General features: G+C 35.8%; 1 protein-coding gene across 2 annotated transcripts in view; it reads left to right on the top strand.

Moving 5' to 3' along the window:
• Window positions 1–449: 449 nt before the first annotated feature.
• The window catches only part of LOC149800228 (mitochondrial ornithine transporter 1-like), a 30,827-nt gene continuing 7,048 nt past the window's right edge, over window positions 450–24,228 (top strand). For both annotated transcript variants that reach the window (XR_016421341.1, XM_089959793.1), the window contains exons 1-5: window positions 450–505; window positions 2,157–2,329; window positions 13,260–13,671; window positions 18,219–18,391; window positions 22,662–22,823. Coding sequence is in view for 1 of the 2 variants with exons in the window: in XM_089959793.1 (XP_089815919.1) it covers window positions 2,188–2,329; window positions 13,260–13,671; window positions 18,219–18,391; window positions 22,662–22,823 (889 nt within the window). In the remaining variant the exon portion in view is untranslated. The remainder of the gene's footprint in view (window positions 506–2,156; window positions 2,330–13,259; window positions 13,672–18,218; window positions 18,392–22,661; window positions 22,824–24,228) is intronic.

A 24,228-nucleotide genomic window follows, 5' to 3' on the forward strand; every position in this document is an offset into this window, starting at 1 on the left:
ATATATATAATTCTCTCTCTCTCTCTCTCTCTCTCTCTCTCTCTATATATATATATATATATATATATATACGTCTGCTGCTATGAATTGATTTCTGGTTGTGGATAAGTTTCATATAACAAGCTGACTTGTTGGTAAGAGTTTTGACACTTTCCAAACAACGGCTCACGGCTATTATATACCAAAAGGGATCGGCAGCTTTTAACTAGATATTAAGTACAGCATTGCTCAAATGGGAATTTACAGATGTTAATGGTGTATCTAATTTTGTCCCATTGTATACACCATTTCGATCCTGCATATCCGCTCAAATTTGGTTCGTTCCAGTTAGAAGACAAAACCTTATCTGCGAACTCTTCATTGACTGGTTAATTTTAGAGCCTCTTCGAGTCTCGCAAAAATAGCCGAGGCGGTCCAAATGAGTTCAAGACGAGGTCATTAAACCGGAAGTTTTGGAACCGATATAATAACACAGGCATAGTACGTCAACTTGATACTGTTCAAGGTAAGACAAGACAGTTCACTAAAAAGAACTGATCTGTGGTGGATTGACAAAGTGTTAATACTGCTGTTATATATTGTAAGGATTTTTTAGCTACTACATATATTGCAGAGTATTGGGAAGCCACCGAACTTTGGACTGTTTAACATTAATTTTCAGCTGGCAGTTACTTATTACCAAAAATTGTTTGAAACTTTATTACATTTGAATTTCCCGTCAACTTGTGCAGAAGAGGTTAGGTAAAGGTTAGACTTACTAAGTAACCGCATAAAACTAGTTCTTGGTACAAGAATTTCCATTTCCCGGGCAGAATAGCAATTCTCGAAATACAGGCAGAGTGGACAACAACATAATTGAATTTGAAGAAAGTGACATTGAGTACACTCGTGCTAAATCTGTTAACTTCACACATTATGCTGAGTAAGGTTTTTTTTTTGTTTTTTTTTTTTGTTTTGGCGGAAAATTGGAAAGTCACAGGTTTTGTGAACGTTTGCAATGCCTTATTAACAAAACCTACTTTATGCTTTACATCAGATTCGATTTCCCTGACATAATATGTAATGCCTGAATACACAAAAATCAAAAGTGGAAAAAAAAGGGGTGACGTTGAGAATACACATGACACTTTCAGAGCATCAAAATTTCGTAAACTGTATTGTGAAATTGGAATACGTTCAGTTATGTTTTGTTTTTACTCCTCCAAGGCTATCCATCTGCACAGCTTGATTTTAAACTGTAACGCAAAAAAAAAAAGAAAATAAAGAGAAAAAAAATCCAATGGTAGTCACAGTTGCGTCAAATAATTTTTAATCGTAAAACAGGTATCATTATTTCAATGGACAAAGAAGGAAAAGCAATTGCCAGCAAAGGTTATTTGATAAATTTAGCAGCCATCGTGTGGGGAAATGGCATATAATGACTCAAATGACCTTGTTACACAATAGTTGTGATGTCATAGCCTTTACATAGTCTACAAAGTGGGGGTACTAATAACAGTACGAATTGCACCAGAGACATATATAATACATTAGAGTACTTAAGTTATTAAATCTAACATTAAGTGAAAAGGTTAATGTTATAAAAAATGTTCTTATAAATATGTAGAGCAAATCTGCACCTCTCCAGCATGGGTCTTGAGCAAATGAATATACATACATCTTATTCAAGTATGAAATAGCTAGATGTCACACAGTAAAGCCAAAGAAATTTTTTTCTCAATGAACTTCATGCTTAGCTTCAAATGCCTGGTACATAATGTTGTATCATGGTACATAATGTTGTATCATGGTACATGATGTTGTATCATGGTCAAAACTCTATTTTTGGGATTAAGTTCTGTATAGATGGTAGTACATGTATCTTATCTGACAAAGGAAAGCTTCTCAAAAATCTTTGGTATCATCAAAAGTCAACTGACTGGCAGGACTTTGAGTTGACTCATTTGCTTGCCCAGGTTTAATTTTAAGTTTGCCCAGACATGCTGGTAAGTGAATTGTGCTCACAGCTTTCATTGAATTCTGTCAGTCGGTCTTTGAGTTAATTTGATTCACACACACACAGACATACACACACAGGAACAGTCAGACTAGTAAATCAGTCTCATAGTATATTTATGAATGTATGTCATGATTTGTAATTATGATTATTTTTGCAGAATATTCACAAACCACAACTAGTCTATCACAATGACCAAGTCATCAGATTCTTCCCCTTTTCCTATAGTGGAGACTGTTCCCTTAGGGACAGGTTTGCCAGAGTCAGAGAAGATAGTGTTTGCCAGAAACCATGCAGTAGATGGTGTAATAGACTTGATTGGAGGAACAGTGGGTAAGTACCTTGATGGGTATATTGAAGTTGGACTGTGTAATGCAGTCTAATATATTTTCAATAGGTACTGTATGTATATCAACATTAGTTTTACAAAAATGTAAAGAAAAACTGTTTCTTCTTTAAATATGTTACACAATTATATTAAATATTTTACCCAGTCATAATACCTAAGTGGCGGTTGGGCAGAATCATCTCCCCTTGGTACAGGGACTGTTGGCAAATCCCATGAATATCTCAGTTACTACTTCCACTTGCATTAAGAAGCGCATTCTCATCACAAGAAACCTCGCAAAAGCCAGAATCAACTTTTCAAAGATTTACTATTACAAGATAGAGGAGTCTTTTCTTTTTTAAGGAAAGTATACTCCATCTATATTTCCAACTTTTCTCTCTTACTATGCTGGCAAAGTTCTGCCTTACAATTGCCTGACACTTTGTCGTCTTCTCACGTTTTATAGCATTTGCACAGGTAGTCTATGTGACATCTTCATATGTCTGAGCTTTTGTTATTTTTATATGAATGCAAGTCACTATGCCCCTAGAAAACTCTTTATACATGTATAATTCCTCTATGACTGGTTACCTACAGGTGAGTTTTCTATACCAAGGCATTCTTAGCATCTGGGTGCAGAGCATCAATGATTTTACTGTTCAGGCCATCCTTGAACCTTCCTACAGTTAGTATTGTAACATATATTTTATAACTGGACTCCTCATTGCTTTATTAGATCATCTGCTCCCAATACTTTCCAGGTAAACCATCATATGGTATATTTCTGCACCCAATCTGTTTAAAAGGACAAGTGCACTGAATTCACTTGTGCATGCTGTCATTGAGCTTTCCTAAAGGTAATATTATGAACTGATATGATATAGCGACACTTCATTGCCCTTATTAGGTCACCTGCTAGCACCAGTTCTTAGTCATAATGGATACTGATGCAGCTACTTTATAAGTATCTAATAATGGTGCTTCAGTTCCATTTTTACGTACAGGTTTTGTGTGTAATATAGAAACTTGTTTGTATTACTGAAAAGCTTCTTCTCTGGTCAGACATGTATGTTTTCTATACTCAGCCACAGCCTTCTCATACATGTTATAGTGATGTTTATCTGATTATCGGTTGGACTGATTAGGCAATCCGTTGGACTTTCTATGGGTAAGCTGTGACTAGAAATGACTTGGATTGCTTCACTTGCCCTAAAGCCTTGGCCTTCAAAGAAAATCTACTTAACAAGTCAGAAGTAAATAGTTCTGACTTATAAGTATTGCCACCATCATCGACATTCTTCTCCAAGTACTTCACAGGTAGTGCAGGAGGTGTGGACTTCACTACCTTAAACTATAACAGACAAAACTAGCATTAAAGTTCCCTTGTTGTTATTTGATCTTACTTGGATGAGTGAAATACTGCCCTGCAGGATTGCACTGAAGTTTCTTGCTGAATCCCATTGGACTTCTGTCCTCGTTTCTCTACACCACCTGCTGGGTCTACAGTTCTGTCACCAGGTGAAAATTATGTATGGAAAATTCTACTCTCAATTTCTTCCACAATTGGAATCTTTATAGATCACAACCATGGGACTATTCATTGTTGGCAATTTCTTTTGAACTTTCAGTATCAGGGCTCAACTTTATTTTTATTGCTGTACAGCGAGGGAAAGAGCTAAGCAAAAAACAGCCAAAAGTGTCCTCTTGCACAGCAGGTGCATGGACGGGTTATGTAGATCAAACATCCTGTAACCTGTCCCAATATAATGAATCAGATGATGTCCTCCCCACGTGGATGACCTACTTCCATTTTGACCAGACTAGGCCAAAGTAACAGTCTCAAATCAGAGTGCCCCACGAGTTTAGTCAACGGAATAGGTGGGGGCATATTCATAGGATGGTCCACTTCATAACACAAAATACAACATCATATAACTATTTATATTTTGGAGCAAGACATGATTTTATATGTTACCCTATTTTCATCTCAATCTCTTATCAACAAGAACATCTTAGACATCATACCCTTTCAGGATTCGGTGAAATAGTGTTTGACTCTTAGAATGTGTTCCCTGGGAGTATTCATTCGCAAGCCAAGTGTTGCTTATTATGTCAGGGGATGTCTTGGTCCTTTGTCTCGTTATTGGTTTCTCATAATAATGGCTAGGTGGTCCAAAAGGAGACTGAACCATGACAATTGGACCATTTCTCTTTGGCAATCATTTGAGGTTGAATGATGTAAACACTTTGGACATGTATTGGAGATACCTCTGCAATCACGTCTTCCGACAATCACAATTTCTATGGATGCACACACAGATGACTGGGGGTGAGGTAGCAAGTCTCCTATCTTCTTTTTGGCTGACACAGTAGTGTGGCCCTCTCGGGATCATTCTTTATATGTCCACATCATTTAAATAGACACCATTTTCAAAAGGCTGTCATTGATATATTGCGAACTTACACTCAAACTAGATTCTCATCTTGCCTGATAATATCACTGTGTTGATCTCAAACTGCAAAATGGAACAAATACTCAGACCTTTGTATTCTTACATTGGATTTTCTAAAGGTGGTGTCCTCATTGACGATCCAGGTTTCAGTTTGACATATCCTAGACATATCCTAGACATATCCTAGACTAGCTAAGGTATTGGCAGACTCATTTTTCTGCAAGCAGGAACATGTACAAAATAAGGGGACCCGAATTACATGCACTTCTGACAAAACATGTCATTTTCACTCATGAGAGTACCCTCTTTCATTGCCAAGAAGAGGTTCCCATCCATAGGTAACCAGACTCTTGTAATGAAATTACTGTCTACTCTGGACATTTTAGCTAAGACCATATACTGGATCCAGTACCAGATTTGAAATGGTATCTTAAAATGAAAACCACTGGATGTCATACTTTTTTTTACCTCTCAGACAGGAACTGGAAGATATATCTGCAGAGACCCTTTCATCCCTGATTATTTGCTCTGCTTATTGAGAAATAACCCCAGCTTTTAGGATTACAGGGTTAGAGCAGTTGCCACAAGCATCGCATTTGACTAGCACAGGGTGTGGGATGGAGATCGGTGTCTACATTATCCAGTTTTTTGCTAATAGATCTTTCATCCCAAAGGACTCAATTCGATCTGGCAGGACCCATAGCCATGGCACAATAGGTCACCAGTCAAGGTCACTCGACATCTTCTTAAGATGTGGCTTCACAACTTCTGCTGGAAAATTTTCCTCCCATCCTTATAGACAGCTTGCCTTCTGCTCCAATAGCAACTGATATATTCATGGGATTTGGTGCTAATCCCTGTACCAAGGGTTGATCACTCTGCCTGTCCACTACCTAGGTGGGTAGATAACTTTAAGCTCATTTTAGCTAAAAGTGTTATTTGGGAGGGCTGGATTTGTGAGGTTGTTGTTGTTGATGGGTTTAACGCCATTTTTCAGCACACGATAGGCTAATTTATGAGGTAGTAGTATTTCTCTTAAGGTACTATGACTGGGTAAGTATTCTCAAGGAAATATATTTTACTAGAAAAATTGGTTTCTTTCTGTTTTTATCTAGACTATCTGAACAATAACTCTATATTACAATAGTGAGATACATTTTCCTCATTCTTTAGCAGGGGGATATTGTAACCATCCATCTTTTTGTCTGTCTGTCCATCCATCCACCTGTAACTATCATCACATCCTGCACTGCTTAGTGGAAATTCACCAAATTGGCAAATAGGCTGCCAATGTGATTACAATCATTGGGAAGGTATAATTTTATGTCCTTTTCTAAGGGTCTCTGGGAAAAGGTCAAAGGTCAAATTTGCATAATATATGTGACAAGTGTTTAGTTATGATCCCTTGGTCATGGTACCGGAAACTGCAATGACTAAAGTAAGATTTCTTTTATCTGCGCCAGTCATGAGAATTCTGACACTTTAAATCCTCCTTATCGACGGTCTGTAAAGGAATGAGATCAAACCACATTGGAGTTCCATCCATGTTAATGATCATATTATTGGCATTATCGTCTTTTCTTCTTGCCTTCACGAATTCATCGACTGATTTTATTTTCTCCTCCAAATGTTCTGGGAGGTGCTGGGTCACCGATGTCAATGCACGAAGCACTAGATTGTGTTGCTATAAAAACGGTGCTTATTTTCAATTTATTATCAAACTTCATGTGAATACCAGTAAAAAGGAACAAGGTTGACTTCCATATGTTCGCCGACTTTGTATATTAAAACAAAAAATCAGCACACTTACAAGAATCCAAAGTTGGTTTCTGGAGTTGGCTTGCTTTGTAATAAAATAACCTTTGTATTTGATATTCTGTCAGTAAGTTCAAACAGTAACAGTTGTATATGTTCACCACCTGGCTTCTTTTTGTTTGCCATCTGTAACCATAATGGATGCACATGGGCTTTGATATTTGCAGGGTAAATGGTACACACAGCAATAACTTTTTGTTTGAAAATACTTTTTGTAATGCATGAAAGTGGAAAGGTTGTCATTTGCACTCACAGTGAATATATTTTCAAATAAGGATTTTAATTTGCAAGATACTTTCTTATAGTTAACCTGGTTATAATACAATCTTGGTTATTTTGCAACTTACACTGTGTCATGTGTGAATGGCAGGTGTTTTCAAGCAACCGGTTGATATTTCCCTCTCTCTCATTTGCAATTTTGTTGCATCCAGTTTTCATTCTGATAACATATTCGTACCTTTGAGGACTACCAAGCACGATTCGTTTCTCTATAATTCACATGAATGAACAATGCATCATGCCTCTGAGGACAACCAAGCACGATTCGTTTTTCTATAATTCACATGAATGAACAATGCATCATGCCTCTGAGGACAACCAAGCACGATTTGTTTCTCTATAATTCACATCAATGAACAATGCATCATGCCTCTGAGGACAACCAAGCACGATTTGTTTCTCTATAATTCACATGAATGAACAATGCATCATGCCTCTGAGGACAACCAAGCACAATTCGTTTCTCTATAATTCACATCAATGAACAATGCATCATGCCTTTGAGGACAACCAAGCACAATTCGTTTCTCTATAATTCACATGAATGAACAATGCGTCATGCCTCTGAGGACAACCAAGCATGATTTGTTTCTCTATAATTCACATCAATGAACGTCATGCCTTTGAGGACAACCAAGCATGATTCATTTCTGTATAATTCACATCAATGAACAATGCATCATGCCTTTGAGGACAACCAAGCATGATTCGTTTCTCTATAATTCACATCAATGAACAGTGAGTCATGCCTTTGAGGACAACCAAGCATGATTCATTTCTGTATAATTCACATGAATGAACAATGCATCATGCCTCTGAGGACAACCAAGCACGATTCGTTTCTCTATAATTCACATGAATGAACAATGCATCATGCCTCTGAGGACAACCAAGCACGATTTGTTTCTCTATAATTCACATGAATGAACAATGCATCATGCCTCTGAGGACAACCAAGCACGATTTGTTTCTCTTTAATTCACATCAATGAACAATGTGTCATGCCTTTGAGGACAACCAAGCACGATTCATTTCTGTATAATTCACATCAATGAACAATGTGTCATGCCTTTGAGGACAACCAAAACTATCGTCTTGAACTAGATTCCTTTGTGGCTACACCATGTTAGGATCGATAAAATGCTTGATTAATTACTGTTACTGATAGATAGCACTTAAGTCAAACTTTATACAAGCAAAACTGCTATCCAGATAGGGGCCCCGAGTGGCCGAGTGGTCTAAAGTGCTCTCCGTTACGGATCACTGCCATCTCACCTCTGTCTGCATGGGTTTGAGTCTGAGAATCGGCCAATGTGGGTATGTGAGAAAACTTGCCTGTAGCTTCTCGAGGGTCAGTGGTTCTTTCCAGGGGTTTCCCAGGTAATTCCTCCACCATTAATACTGGCCGCCATGTATAACCTATCATGTGCTGAAAAATGGCATTGCACCCTACAGCAACAACTGCCCAGATACACTGCTGACTACTGTCCAGGTACATTTCTGACTACTATCCAGATACCTTTCTGACTACTGTCTAGATACACTGCTGACTACTGTCCAGATACACTGCTGACAACTGTCCAGATACACTACTGACTACTGTCCAGATACCATTCTGACTACTGTCCAGATACATTACTGACCACTGTCCAGGTAGTCTGCTGACAAATGTCCAGATACATTTATGATCACTGTCCATATACATTACTGACTACTGTCCAGATACACTACTGACTACTTTCCAGATACATTTCTGACTACTGTCCAGATACACTGCTGACTACTGTCCAGGCACATTACTGACTACTGTCCAGATACATTACTGACTACTGTCCAGATACACTGCTGACTACTGTCCAGGCACATTACTGACTATTGTCCAGATACATTGCTGACTACTGTCCAGATACCTTTCTGACTACTGTCCTGATACATTACTGACTATTGTCCAGATACATTACTGACTACTGTCCAGATACACTGCTGACAAATGTCCAGATACATTTCTGACCACTGTCAAGATACATTACTGACTACTGTCCAGATACATTTCTGACTAATGTGTCACCAGCACTCAAACATGAGTACTGTCATAGAAATGAGAGGAGTGACTTCTCCCTCCACAATAGGGATAGTTATACAGAAAGGATGAAGAAATGAGTAATTTTCATCTGCAAATGTGTATTTATTGATTTGAAATATCATGAACTATGTTTTTCACTATGATCAGCAGGAGAACAATAATATTTTTGCATTATCTGCAATTACAAAAAATGCCCTGACCTTGTTTGAGATCAATGATTACAGCGTTGCATATTTGAAAAGGTCTTTACCTGATACTGTGAAAACTTTAGAAAATTTTTTGATGACCATTTCAAAGATATTAATATTTATTATTTATTCTTTTTTAACCTTCTGAAATTATTGGCTAGAATTTTTTTCACTTAAAAGTTTAATAATGTTCTTGAATTAATTCCAGAACCTACTTAGTACACTGTTTAAGCTTATCAACAACAACAGCAACAAAAATTGTCCAATTTGGAAAACCTTGGCTTTTACCCCCCAGTCAACTTTGTACATGTATGGCTACATTCCTGTTGCATGAATATGAAAATGTTTTTCTGGATCATACCCTGTGTAGTCTTTGTTGCAAACAGTATGATCCAGATAAAAAAGTGAACATTTTAGAATATCAGTGTACCTGCAATTCCTGTATGTATTTCAACACATTAAGATGGAGGTTTTCACTTGAAGACTTCTTATGATGTATATTGGGTATTACATGAAAATGGTCCATTCAGATATTCAATAAGGCCATCTCAGCTGCCATCCTGACAGTCTTGCTATTGCTACTCCATTTGAACACATAGCTGTATTGACAATGGGTTTTCACTAAATGACTTCTTGGTACTAAATAAAATGGTGCCAGTCTGACCTCACACATGCTAGCCATGGTGGTTATCTTGAAAATCTTGTTATCATGAGTTCTTGACAATGGATGACCACAGTAACATGGAATTTTCACTGAAAGACTTCTTAAGATGTCACTTTTCTATCAAATGAAAATATACAGATCTGACATTTAACATTACTGGTAAAGTGGCCACTTGAAATCTTTTTGATTGTTCTCCCAAGCATATTGTGATATCATAATGGGCATTTAGTAAATTACTTCTTGTGATGTCTAGCTGCCTTTGAATGAAAATGATGCTGACTTGGCATCAAATATTGTTGATTTACTGAATCTCCAGAATGGATGCCTTGACAGCCTCCAAAATGCCAGCCATGACAGCCTCCAAAATGCCAGACATGACAGCCTCCAAAATGCCAGGCGATGACAGCCTCCATGAAAATCTTCATACGTCTATAAGTGAATGAATGATCATGTCAGAATGTGGTTTTCACTAAAATGCTGTACAGTGTGGTATTTTGCAACTGTATATGATTGAGAATTGCACTCATCTGATCACTAAAACTGTACAGTTTGGTATTATGCATATGGATATGACTGAGAACGGCACTCCTCTGATCGCTAAAACACTGTACAGTTTGGTATTATGCATATGAATATGACTGAAAATGGCACTCATCTGATCATGAAAACACCTTTAATATTTAATTGGTTCCGAATTAAAATTGTGCCTCTGTCTGCCAACATTTTCAGATCTGTCCACCAACATATCTCCAATTCAATGAAGGAGTTTTGAAAACCAGCCTTAGTTGACCTTGAGACAAAGTCAAAATTCATTGCTTGAAATTTTGTACTTATGAACACAATGACTTGTATTTACAAACATTAATTTTGACCAGACCTGGTATTCACTTGCATTCCAGCGAAAACATTTGATATTTAGCTCTCAGACATTGATTTAGGTCAGTGGCCTTGACCCATTTTTTAGCTATTCTCCCTTGTAATGGCGATTCAAATGGTTATGAACCAATTTGTATCAAACACAGTTTGGGGATATATCTGAAGAGAACCTTAATGATGACACTTCAGTAACTGCCTTTTTTCCTCGAAAATTATAAATTATAAAACTAATAATTTTATCAAATTAGTCATATTGTATATCTTAACATTGTCAGAGATAAATTCAGTGATTTTGTATAAATGGCATTAGGTTCAGGTCAAAGTCCATGACAAAATAGTTTACATTGCTCTGACAATTTTGTTGGAGTTTCTACAAAATTGGTTCTAATACGTGGCAGTTGAAAAGAATAACAGAAATGGACTTGTCATGGATTCCTCCAAAATTTTTCAGCTAAAAAGCATCAAGTTTCTTTAATGGATTCTTGCTTTGCATTTAGGTAAAGATCTCTTGCCCATTTATAATGCCTGCTATTTGGCACAACACTTTTTCACCAAAAAGTAAGTATAACCTATATTTATGCTTCAGTTTAATTTATAATGCCTGCTATTTGGCACAACACTTTTTCACCAAAAAGTAAATAAGTATGACCCATATTTAATGCTTCAGTTTAATTTATAATGCCTGCTATTTGGCACAACACTTTTTCACCAAAAAGTAAGTATGACCCATATTTAATGCTTCAGTTTAATTTATAATGCCTGCTATTTGACACAAAACTTTTTCACCAAAAAGTAAGTTAGTATGACCTATATTTATGTTTCAATTTAATTTATAATGCCTGCTATTTGGCACAACACTTTTTCACCAAAAAGTAAGTAAGTATGACCTATATTTATGCTTCAGTTTAATTTATAATGCCTGCTATTTGGCACAACACTTTCTCACCAAAAAGTAAGTAAGTATGACCTATATTTATGCTTCAATTTAATTTATAATGCCTGCTATTTGGCACAACACTTTTTCACCAAAAAGTAAGTAAGTATGACCTATATTTATGCTTCAGTTTAATTGATAATGCCTGCTATTTGGCACAACACTTTCTCACCAAAAAGTAAGTAAGTATGACCTATATTTATGCTTCAGTTTAATTTATAATGCCTGCTATTTGGCACAACACTTTTTCACCAAAAAGTAAGTAAGTATGACCTATATTTATGCTTCAGTTTAATTTATGATGCCTGCTATTTGACACAACACTTTTTCACCAAAAAGTAAGTAAGTATGACCCATATTTAATGCTTCAGTTTAATTTATAATGCCTGCTATTTGGCACAACACTTTTTCACCAAAAAGTAAGTAAGTATGACCCATATTTAATGCTTCAGTTTAATTTATAATGCCTGCTATTTGGCACAACACTTTTTCACCAAAAAGTAAGTAAGTATGACCCATATTTAATGCTTCAGTTTAATTTATAATGCCTGCTATTTGGCACAACACTTTTTCACCAAAAAGTAAGTAAGTATGACCCATATTTAATGCTTCAGTTTAATTTATAATGCCTGCTATTTGGCACAACACTTTTTCACCAAAAAGTAAGTAAGTATGACCCATATTTAATGCTTCAGTTTAATTTATGATGCCTGCTATTTGGCACAACACTTTTTCACCAAAAGTAAGTAAGTATGACCCATATTTAATGCTTCAGTTTAATTTATGATGCCTGCTATTTGGCACAGCACTTTTTCACCAAAAAGTAAGTAAGTATGACCCATATTTAATGCTTCAGTTTAATTTATAATGCCTGCTATTTGGCACAACACTTTTTCACCAAAAAGTAAGTAAGTATGACCCATATTTAATGCTTCAGTTTAATTTATAATGCCTGCTATTTGGCACAATACTTTTTAACCAAAAAGTAAGTAAGTATGACCCATATTTAATGTTTCAGTTTAATTTATAATGCCTGCTATTTGGCACAACACTTTTTCACCAAAAAGGAAGTAAGTATGACCCATATTTAATGCTTCAGTTTAATTTATAATGCCTGCTATTTGGCACAACACTTTTTCACCAAAAGTAAATAAATATGATCCATATTTTTGCTTAAGTTAAATGTTTAACTCAGTTTCCCATGTGTCGTTGGCTTGCATCTTCATGAGTGATTTCTTTTGGTGGGTACAGTGTCTTTTTAAAACTGTGTCACTGTGATCTTTATTCTGTGCTTCATTAACTATGTGTCAGTTTGATTGGGAATGTGAATATTGCGAAAAAGGGTTGACAGGGCTTATCTGTTTAGTCAACACTGTTCATTTTCTTTTTACCGTAAATGTTACATAAATATGTCTTTTATTGCTCTGCTAAATACTCCAGTAAAGACGTCATATTGAAACTATCATGTTTCAATTTTGATGTCCCTTGTTCTTGAGTGAAAAGAGCCCTTAAGGGGCAAGTTCCCTCAATCCCTCCCCTCTTACATGAAAATCTTCTAGGTAGAACATTAATATTCTGATTACAAGGCTTGGTTTTAGACATTATTCAATGTAAATACTATATGTTCCTTATTACTATTTCAGGTGGTGTGGCAAACGTTTATGTTGGCCAGCCTTTGGATACAGTCAAAGTAAAACTGCAGACTTTCCCAACAATGTACAGGAATGCTTTTCACTGTTTTGTGCAGACATACAAACAGGATGGAATTGCCCGTGGACTTTATGCCGGAACTGTGCCTGCACTTGCTGCCAACATAGCGGAAAATTCAATACTGTTCCTCTTCTATGGTCTATGCCAAAAAGGTGTGGCTTTCGTAACAAGAAAGACCGATGTTAAACACTTGAATCCACTGGAAAATGCTATAGCAGGGGGCTCTGCAGCATTCTTCTCGACAATTTCACTTTGTCCAACAGAGCTAGTAAAATGTCGTCTGCAAGCCATGAGAGAAATGGCAACACAAGGGAAGTTAGAGGGAGGAATGGAAAGACTAAAAATGTATGGTTTCAGAAATTATTTAACTTTTTGTGACATCAACTTTAGTACAGGCAAAGGTCAGGGTCATTTGAAACTGTTGCTTAAATTTTAAATAGTTAGTTTTTATCTTTCTTAAGTCAAGTGTTTATGTTATGGCCTTGTGTGATTTAACTGTCTTAAGTCAAGCATATTATGTGATGGCGTTCTCTGTCTTTAGTCAAGTGCATTATGTTATGACCTTGTCTGTCTTAAGTCAAGTGTAATATTTTATGACCTTGTCTGTTTTAAGTCAAGTGCATTATGTTATGGCCTTGTCTGTCTTAAGTCAAGCATATTTTGTTATGGCCTTGTCTGTCTTAAGTCAAGTGCATTATGTGATGGCCTTGTTTGTCTTAAGTCAAGTGCATTATGTGATGGCCTTGTCTGTCTTAAGTCAAGTGCATTATGTTATGGCCTTGTCTGTCTTAAGTCAAGCATATTTTGTTATGGCCTTGTCTGTCTTAAGTCAAGTGCATTATGTTATGGCCTTGTCTGTCTTAAGTCAAGCATATTATGTGATGGCCTTGTCTGTTTTAAGTCAAATGCATTATGTTATGGCCTTGTCTGTCTTAAGTCAAGCATATTTTGTTATGGCCTTGTCTGTCTTAAGTCAAGTGCATTATGTGATGGCCTTGCCTGTCTTAAGTCAAGTGCATTATGTGATGGCCTTGCCTGTCTTAAGTCAAGCATATTATGTGATGGCCTTGCCTGTCTTAAGTCAAGCATATTATGTTATGGCCTTGTTTGTCTTAAGTCAAGTGCATTATGTGATGGACTTGTCTGTCTTAAGTCAAGTGCATTATGTTATGGCCTTGTCTGTCTTATGTCAAGCATATTTTGTTATGGCCTTGTCTGTTTTAAGTCAAATGCATTATGTTATGGCCTTGTCTGTCTTATGTCAAGCATATTTTGTTATGGCCTTGTCTGTCTTAAGTCAAGTGCATTATGTGATGGCCTTGCCTGTCTTAAGTCAAGTGCATTATGTGATGGCCTTGTTTGTCTTAAGTCAAGTGCATTATGTGATGGCCTTGTCTGTCTTAAGTCAAGTGCATTATGTGATGGCCTTGTCTGTCTTAAGTCAAGTGCATTATGTGATGGCCTTGTTTGTCTTAAGTCAAGTGCATTATGTTATGGCCTTGTCTGTCTTAAGTCAAGCATATTATGTGATGGCCTTGCCCGTCTTAAGTCAAGTGCATTATGTTATGACCTTGTCTGTTTTAAGTCAAATGCATTATGTTATGGCCTTGTCTGTCTTAAGTCAAGTGCATTATGTTATGGCTTTGTCTGTCTTAAGTCAAGCATATTATGTTATGGCCTTGTCTGTCTTAAGTCAAGCATATTATGTGATGGCCTTGCCTGTCTTAAGTCAAGTGCATTATGTTATGACCTTGTCTGTTTTAAGTCAAATGCATTATGTTATGGCCTTGTCTGTCTTAAGTCAAGTGCATTATGTTATGGCTTTGTCTGTCTTAAGTCAAGCATATTATGTTATGGCCTTGTCTGTCTTAAGTCAAGTGCATTATGTTATGACCTTGTCTGTTTTAAGTCAAATGCATTATGTGATGGCCTTGTTTGTCTTAAGTCAAGTGCATTATGTTATGGCCTTGTCTGTCTTAAGTCAAGCATATTATGTGATGGCCTTGTTTGTCTTAAATCAAGCATATTATGTTATGGCCTTGTCTGTCTTAAGTCAAGCATATTATGTTATGGCCATGTCTGTCTTAAGTCAAGCATATTATGTGATGGCCATGTCTGTCTTAAGTCAAGGGTAATATTTTATGACCTTGTCTGTTTTAAGTCAAATGCATTATGTTATGGCCTTGTCTGTCTTAAGTCAAGCATATTATGTTATGGCCTTGTTTGTCTTAAACAAGTGTAATATTTTATGACCTTGTCTGTCTTAATTCATGTCTACATTTTTTTTGCCTTGTCTGTCTTAATTCTAATGTACATTGTTTTCACCTTGTCTGTCTTATGTCAGGTATAGAATTATGTTATGGCCTTGTCTGTCTTAAGTTAGTGTATAATTATGTTATGGCCTTGTCAGTCTTAATTCAAGTGCATTATGTTATGGCCTTGTCTGTCTTAAGTCAAGTGCCTTATGTTATGGCCTTGTCTGATTTATGTCAAGTGCATAATATTAAGACCTTGTCTGTCTTAAGTCAAGCATATTATGTTTTGGCTTGTCTGTCTTAAGTCAAGCATATTTTGTTGTGGCCTTGTCTGTCTTAAGTCAAGTTTATTTTGTTATGGCCTTGTCTGTCTTAAGCATATTTTGTTATGGTCTTGTCTGTCTTAAGCATATTATGTTATGGCTTGTCTGTCTTAAGTCAAGCATATTATGTTATGGCTTGTCTGTCTTAAGTCAAGCATGTTTTGTTATGGCCTTGTATGTCTTAAGCATATTTTGTTATGGTCTTGTCTGTCTTAAGCATATTATGTTATGGCTTGTCTGTCTTAAGTCAAGCATATTATGTTATGGCTTGTCTGTCTTAAGTCAAGCATATTTTGTTATGGCCTTGTCTGTCTTAAGCATATTTTGTTATGGTCTTGTCTGTCTTAAGCATATTATGTTATGGCTTGTCTGTCTTAAGTCAAGCATATTTTGTTATGGCCTTGTCTGTCTTAAACATATTATGTTATGGCTTGTCTGTCTTAAGTCAGGCATATTATGTTATGGCCTTGTCTGTCTTAAGTCAGGCATATTATGTTATGGCCTTGTCTGTCTTAAGTCAGGCATATTTTGTTATGGCCTTGTCTATCTTAAGCATATTTTGTTATGGCCTTGTCTGTCTTAAGCATATTATGTTATGGCTTGTCTGTCTTAAGTCAAGCTTATTTTGTTATGGCCTTGTCTGTCTTAATTCAAGCATATTTTTTTATGGCCTTGTCTGTCTTAAGTCAAGTGCATTTTTTGTTATAACCTTGTCTGTCTTAAGTCAAGTGCATTATGTTATAACCTTGCCTGTCTTAAGTCAAGTGCATTATGTTATAACCATGTCTGTTTTAAGTCAAGTGTATTCTATTATGGCCTTGTCTGTCTTAATTCAAGTGTATTCTATTATGGCCTTGTCTGTCTTAATTCAAGTGTATTCTATTATGGCCTTGTCTGTCTTAAGTGCATTTTTTGTTATAACCTTGTCTGTCTTAAGTCAAGCATATTTTGTTATGGCCTTGTCTGTCTTAAGTCAAGTGCATTATGTTATGGCCTTGTCTGTCTTAAGTCAAGCATATTTTGTTATGGCCTTGTCTGTCTTAAGCATATTATTTTATGGCCTTTTCTATCTTAAGTCAAGTGCATTATGTTATGGCCTTGTCTGTCTTTAGTCAAGTATATTTTGTTATGGCCTTGTCTGTCTTAAGTCAAGCATATTATGTTATGGCCTTGTCTGTCTTAAGTCGGGGCCCCAAGTGGCCAAGTGATCTAAAGCGCTCTCTATTATGGATCACTGCCGTCTCACCTCTGTCTGTGTGGGTTCGAGTCTAGGATTCGGCCAATGTGGGTATGTGAGAAAGCTTGCCAGTAGTTTCTCGTGGGTCGGTTATGGCCTTGTCTGTCTGAAGTCAAGCATATTATGTTATGACCTTGTCTGTCTTAAGTGTATTATGTTATGGCCTTGTCAGTCTTAAGTCAGTGTATAATTATGTTATGGCCTTGTCTGTCTTAAGTCAGTGTATAATTATGTTATGGCTTTGTCTGTCTTAAGTCAGTGTATAATTATGTTATGGCCTTGTCTGTTTTAAGTCAGTGTATAATTATGTTATGGCCTTGTCTGTCTTAAGTCAGTGTATAATTATGTTATGGCCTTGTCTGTCTTAAGTCAATGTATAATTATCTTATGGCAAGTCATTGGCCTATATCTTTATTCAGACTATCACTTGTTAGCATCAACATATATTGTTATGAAATTACTCAGGCCCACACCTTGTCATTCTTTAGTAAAGTTCATAGCTCTAATGGCAAGGGCATTTATAGGGATTGAGGGCAGCATATCATGTGCAATTTGAGGTACTCTAATTATTTCTTTGAGGTGTACAATTAGTTATATGTAGAAAATAATTTGAGGTGTAAAATTAATTATAGGTAAAAAAAATTATTATTTTTCCTAGTTACAGTATATGCTCACTGATATTTTGAGTCCAGCAGCAAATGAACAACATAGACTCAGATTTCCATTGCATCATGCACTCTCAGATCATGGGCTTATGTTGTTCATCTGCATAGACCCATATCTGCTGATGCATTATGAAATGGCAGGTCTGGGTCAGTACATTTTGCAGGTGGACTTGACTTATGTGTGTATATGTAATGTCTAAAGTTGGCACAGTTTTCCTAGGAAAATAGTTCTTTATAATAAATGTTAGAATTTTGATGGTGGTAATTCTAAGGCAGAATTGACAGTGTATAAAAAACTCACTGAAAAATCACAATACAGTAGTAATGGTCACAGATGAAAAATTGTTACATAGTACCAGTGATGCTTTGCTTCAATCTCCTCATTTCCTTAACTTTATTTTTGATTTTCCAGTGGTCCCTGGGGCTTGACATCAGAAATTTTAAGGCAGGAAGGAATAAGGGGTCTTTTTAAGGGCTTCACAGCAACTATGATGAGAGAAATGCCAGGGTACTTCTTTTTCTTTGGAGGATATGAAATTGCAAGACGAATAGTGACTCCGCCAGGAAAAAGCAAGGATGAAATAGGTAATGTTTTAGTGGTAAGACCACCATATTACAGTATTAGGAGTTTGCAAGGAGCACACACATCATGGATGCTTTATTGTGGTAAGACCATCATCTTGTTAAGGGGCTTCAAGGAACATGCGTCAATTTTTGTTTTTGGAAAGAAAAGCTTGTTGAAAAGGAGCAAAACAAAACTATTGCTTTGTAGGTTTATATTGTAAAATCACCAATTAATACTCAAAGCATATAAGTGAAAATATACCTTTAACTGGTCATGAGTTTATGTTGCTGAATTGTACCATAGAGCAGTACATTATCCTGTGTAATAAAAATACTGAAAACTAGTCAATGATATTAAACATGTCTGCTGGTTGAACCTTAGTATAGTTGACTGACAGCAGGGTATTCATAATTAAGTAAACTGTTGTACCTAAATGTTCACAATAGGGTGCCTGCATATGGCACCAGCCTTCATATAACATAGGTATGGTCATTGATCACTTCTTGGTATGATTGTAGTCTTGATATTGAACCTACCTCAATATAAGTAAACCTCAGTTATAACACAGTACACTTATAAGTTTCCCTTGAACATCTTTTTTTATGAGGAAGCACTGTATCATTATTCCTTCTTCAAATAATTCCCTGATTACATTAACATTAAAGATATAAGCCTGCTACCTCAGGAATCCAGCTCTACTAAAAAGACAAAAAAATTGTCTTGTCTGTCCCTATCTTATACATGAAGGGAAATAACTCCTGACCATTACCTCCTTTTGCTGCTACCAAGAGTTGCAAATTTTTAAGCTTCACTGTCGTACAGTTAACATTATGCCTGAAATACCATGCATATATTGAGGTGAATTTTCACCATCCATTGAGATATTTGGATTTATACTGCATATTAATCATTCCTGTACAGTGCTCAACTAATCCGATTGCCTGATGCCCAGGGCCCTGTATTCTAAGTATGGTGCCTGTCTGGCTTTTCAAACAAAAACTAAAAAATTGCCAACAGAAACTTTGACCATACTGATGAAATGTGTAAATGTATTTTTGAGATGTTGACATACCTGCCATAACATGGTGCAATGTTAATCACAGGGGCTCATATCTCTGCTTACAGTTGAACTATTATACATTAGTATAAAATAATACTTGTACTACATGTATTACTGATAGTTAAATTGTAAGCAATGATACAAGTCCCTGTGATCTAAATCAGATCACCACTGTACTACGTGAAATAGAGATCTGATTTTAATCAGATTGAAGCATTGCGTGTCATGCTAACATTTTGATTTTGTACTCCCAAACCCTCTGACATGATCCTGATTCAAGAAAACACAATTTTATGTGATCTTCAAAACAAATTTTAAAAACCACTACTTATAGTATATACCCATTACATGTAGCATGTATATTTGAATGTAACATTTTGATCTGCAACATAATAGAAACTGTTGAATGGCATGCAGTATCAGCCTTCTGTAGCTTTTATCTCAGGGATTTAGCATCTTATCCTACTTTTTGAAAAGGTTCATCTGTCTGCTTGCAGTTCATACCGGTTTGCCTTTGATCTCGGACACAAAATCAGATTCTGATCACGGGCGAATTTTGGGTAGAAAAAAAATTGGGTTCAAAATATAAGGTTTTTTCTTCTGTGTTTTGTAGTGCAACTAGAAATTCCAGATTATTTGGTATCATTGTAGAGCTACATCTGTCTACCTTTCAATAATACCACCCACTTTAGTGTATCATACATGACCTTGACGCTACAAAGCTCGGCAGGAGGCTACTACCTCCTGCCACTTAAACTCGTCACCAGGGGTTAATGTGTTAATGTCAGTGGGGAACATATTCAAAGGAGGTTTCACAGAAAGTAAATTTTTCCAATAAATCAATTCTCCAAGAATACTTACCCAATCACGTTACTTAAAAATCCCTCCCAGCCACCCAGTCTTACAAGCATCCATGCTGGTATTTCACTCAGCTTGAAAGACTAGTGACACCTGGTGGCTGCTAGGGGAGGTAATGGGGATGAGTTATTGTCCATTGTCTGTACAACAACAAAAATGATGAATTTAGGGCTAAATTTGAGAGGTAGCTGACATATATACCTAACATTAATGTGATTAGGTATAAGTGTTCTTGGAGAAACATAATTTACTGGAAAAATTGCTTTCTGTGATGGCTTCCAAGTCTGGAAATGTGGACAGTAGATATAAACTTAAGAAATAAATCTTTTAGCAGAAGTGAGATCTCCCAAACCACTGTCACAAACACGTAAGCATCATACCACTTATTTGGTTAGTTTTTACAACCCAGTAAAAGAAAATTGGTACAATTTTCTATTGAAAAAAAGTTAGACAGAGTACCTTTTAGATAATTTGGTTTATGGTTGTCCATTTGTGGGTGGGTTTGTGGTTGTCCATGTGTGGGTGGGTTTATGGTTGTCCATGTGTGGGTGGGTTTATGGTTTACCATGTGTGGGTGGGTTTATGGTTGTCCATGTGTGGGTGTGTCTCTGGACTGCTTTCATCATTTCTCTTTCTTCACCTTCTATAACGATTTACTTCATGTGTGGAATATAATGTAACAGTTCAAACATTTATCTTTTTTAACAAAACAGTTGTATCTATCACAAATTAATGGTGAAAAAATACATTGCAATCGAACTTATAATCCTTTAATCACATCATTGACACCTGTCACATATGCCAACATGTAGCCAAATTAATTGTGAAATAGATTCAGGCAGATTCCAACTTTCATTGAAATTTCAGATTGGAAAAAAACAAACACCCAACACATATCATGTTTTAATTACTTACTAGCATATGTGAATGTGTAAGTATATGTATTCAATTGTATTATCCTTTGATTTTCAGGAGCAAACTTGTATTCTGTTTAAACTACACATAATTTCTCAAGTCCACTAAAATTTTCTAGTTTTTTTAGTGTGTTTAATGTTTACTGGCTCTCATTGATAAATATTTTGTCCTGGTGTTGGCATTCAGCTCAAAGTTTCCCTTTGTGTTATATAAGCAGTGTAGCTAGAAAATTGTAGGATTCAGTATCAACACGGCATATTTCTGTCAATAAGCTCCCTAATGTCAGTACAATGTCTTTTACAGTATCAGCTATAGTCTAAGTTTTAATGAATCCAACTTAGTTAAGTTTTTAGATTGCAGCTTATGCAACATTTAACATACACATAGAAGATTCATCTACTGTGAGGTACTGGCCATTTAATTATCAGGGGCAGAGTTGATTTTCTTTTAAGCTCAAAGATTTTCTTTTTGTTATCTCAAGATAATTGATATTTTTCCTATTAATATCAAGAATATAATATGGTGTTATTTTGTCCTAATAATATCAAGGATATAATATGGTGTTATTTTGTCCTAATAATATAAAGGATATAATATGGTGTTATTTTGTCCTAACAATATAAAGGATATAATATGGTGTTATTTTGTCCTAATAATATCAAGGATATAATATGGTGTTATTTTGTCCTAATAATATAATGGATATAACATGGTGTTATTTTATCCTAATAATATGAAGGATATAACATGGTGTTATTTTGTCCTAATAATATCAAGGATATAACATGGTGTTATTTTGTCCTAATAATATCAAGGATATAATATGGTGTTATTTTGTCCTAATAATGTCAAGGATATAATATGGTGTTATTTTGTCCTAATAATATCAAGGATATAATACGGTGTTATTTTGTCCTAATAATATAATGGATATAACATGGTGTTATTTTATCCTAATAATATGAAGGATATAACATGGTGTTATTTTGTACTAATAATATCAAGGATATAATATGGTGTTATTTTGTCCTAATAATATAATGGATATAATATGGTGTTATTTTATCCTAATAATATCAAGGATATAACATGGTGTTATTTTGTCCTAATAGCATCAAGGATATAATATGGTGTTACTTTTCTATAAATCAGAACAAGATATTTTTTCCAGTTGTTGACAGACAGATTTTTTTATAAAAGTGTTGGGTTTCTGCCAAGCATGTTGAATTGTTGGCCCCTAACATAATTGCAGTATATGGTGGTACTTATTGCGGTATGTTGAGAAATCCTGTGGTACAAAATTTCTCACAGTACCCAGCTCTAATTATCAATGTGTGAAAGTGAGAAAAATTAGGCTACAAGCCATATTATCAACAACCCATCCTCATCATTGTGTGAAAGTGAGAGAAAGAGCCTGCAAGCTAATAAGGAAATCATAATGTTTCGTCTTCTTACAGGTGCACTCAGAACTGTTCTTTGTGGCGGGATTGGAGGTGTAAGTCTCTGGGTGGCAATATTCCCAGCAGATGTTGTGAAATCTCGAATTCAGGTTGAGTGCACAGTTGGATCTGTTGAACCCACATTCAGGGCCATGTTTATGAAAATCTTCAGGGATGAGGGTAAGACTTAGCTCTGCTGTTTCTTCATTTCTCTTGTTTGTTTTAAACTTATTTTCTATCATTTGTACTATGCTTCCATTCTGTCAGTTGTTTTAAGCTTCTTTTCTGTCTTTTGTTCTAAGCTTCTTTTCTGTCTTTTGATCTTTGCTTTTCTGTCAGTTGTTATATGCTCAGAAAACAGAAAACACTCTAAAACCTGTTTTACAGCCAAGATTCATGTACATTGCTAGCCATACTTAGAAGTCATTCATTAGATATTGGAACATAATTTACTGTCGCTTTTGGTTTCTTGGTTTTCAAAGAATTATAGAGTAACAGGCCAAAATGCAGTCAGACCAGTGTATAATGATCTCACAGAACAACACACAAAAAGAGAAAAGACCTTATAAATAGGCCAGAATACTGTCAGACCAGTGTATAATGATCTCTCAGAACAACACACAAAAAGAGAAAAGACCTTATAAACAGGTGGTTCTTATATATGGTCAGAGTTATGTAAATGGATTCAAAAGAAAATATGAAGTATAGAGACTTAGATTGAGAGATAGAAAGAAAGAAAAGGGCAAGTTGGGTACTAATCAGGTGCTAGGCTTTATTCTAGAAATGAAAATCTAGAAGGAGAATTCTCCATTCAGAGTTTTATTTGTACATAACGGTAGGGCTTGAAACTATGATGCAAGATTGTAACGCATTTGGATTTTTTTTAAAGCATGAATTTTGAATACACTGGGTACAGTTAAAGAGGTGATTCAGTCAGGAATATACTGGGCATTCATCCCCAGTAATCATCAGTTGATGTATGCTGTCTGCATGGGTCCACAAGACCACATAAAATAGCAGTTACAACTTGTGTGGAGCATGTGGTTGCTAAATGCAGGCACATTATGTAGGAAATGTTGATAAGATTGAAAATGGTGATCTTTCAACAGGTGGTCATTACATGCAGATAATTGCTTGACCAGATTTGATTGAAACTTGTTCATATGAAATCTGTGAACACATTAGGCCTTGTATAAGTTAATTTAAATTTCATGTCATTTAAACCTCTTTACAGAGACCTGTCTGAATGGAAATATTTAAACCTCTTAACAGGGACCAGTCTGAATAGAAATATTTAAACCTCTTTACAGGACCAGTTAGAATAGAAATTTTTCAACCTCTTTGCAGGACCATTTTGGATAGAAATATTTAAACCCGTTTACAAAACCAGTCTGAATAAAAAAAATATTTAAACCTTTTGACAGGACCAGTCTGGATAGAAATATTTAAAACTGTTTACAGGACCAGTCTGGATAGAAATGTTTAAACCTCTTTACAGGACCAGTCTGGATAGAGATATTTAAACCTCTCTAAAGGACCAGCCTGGATAGAAATATTTAAACCGGTTTACAGGATTAGTCTGAAT

This window comes from Sinohyriopsis cumingii, chromosome 5, assembly GCF_028554795.1.
Source record: "Sinohyriopsis cumingii isolate HCF-2022 chromosome 5, ASM2855479v2, whole genome shotgun sequence".
NCBI classification, from domain to species: Eukaryota; Metazoa; Mollusca; class Bivalvia; order Unionida; family Unionidae; genus Sinohyriopsis; species Sinohyriopsis cumingii.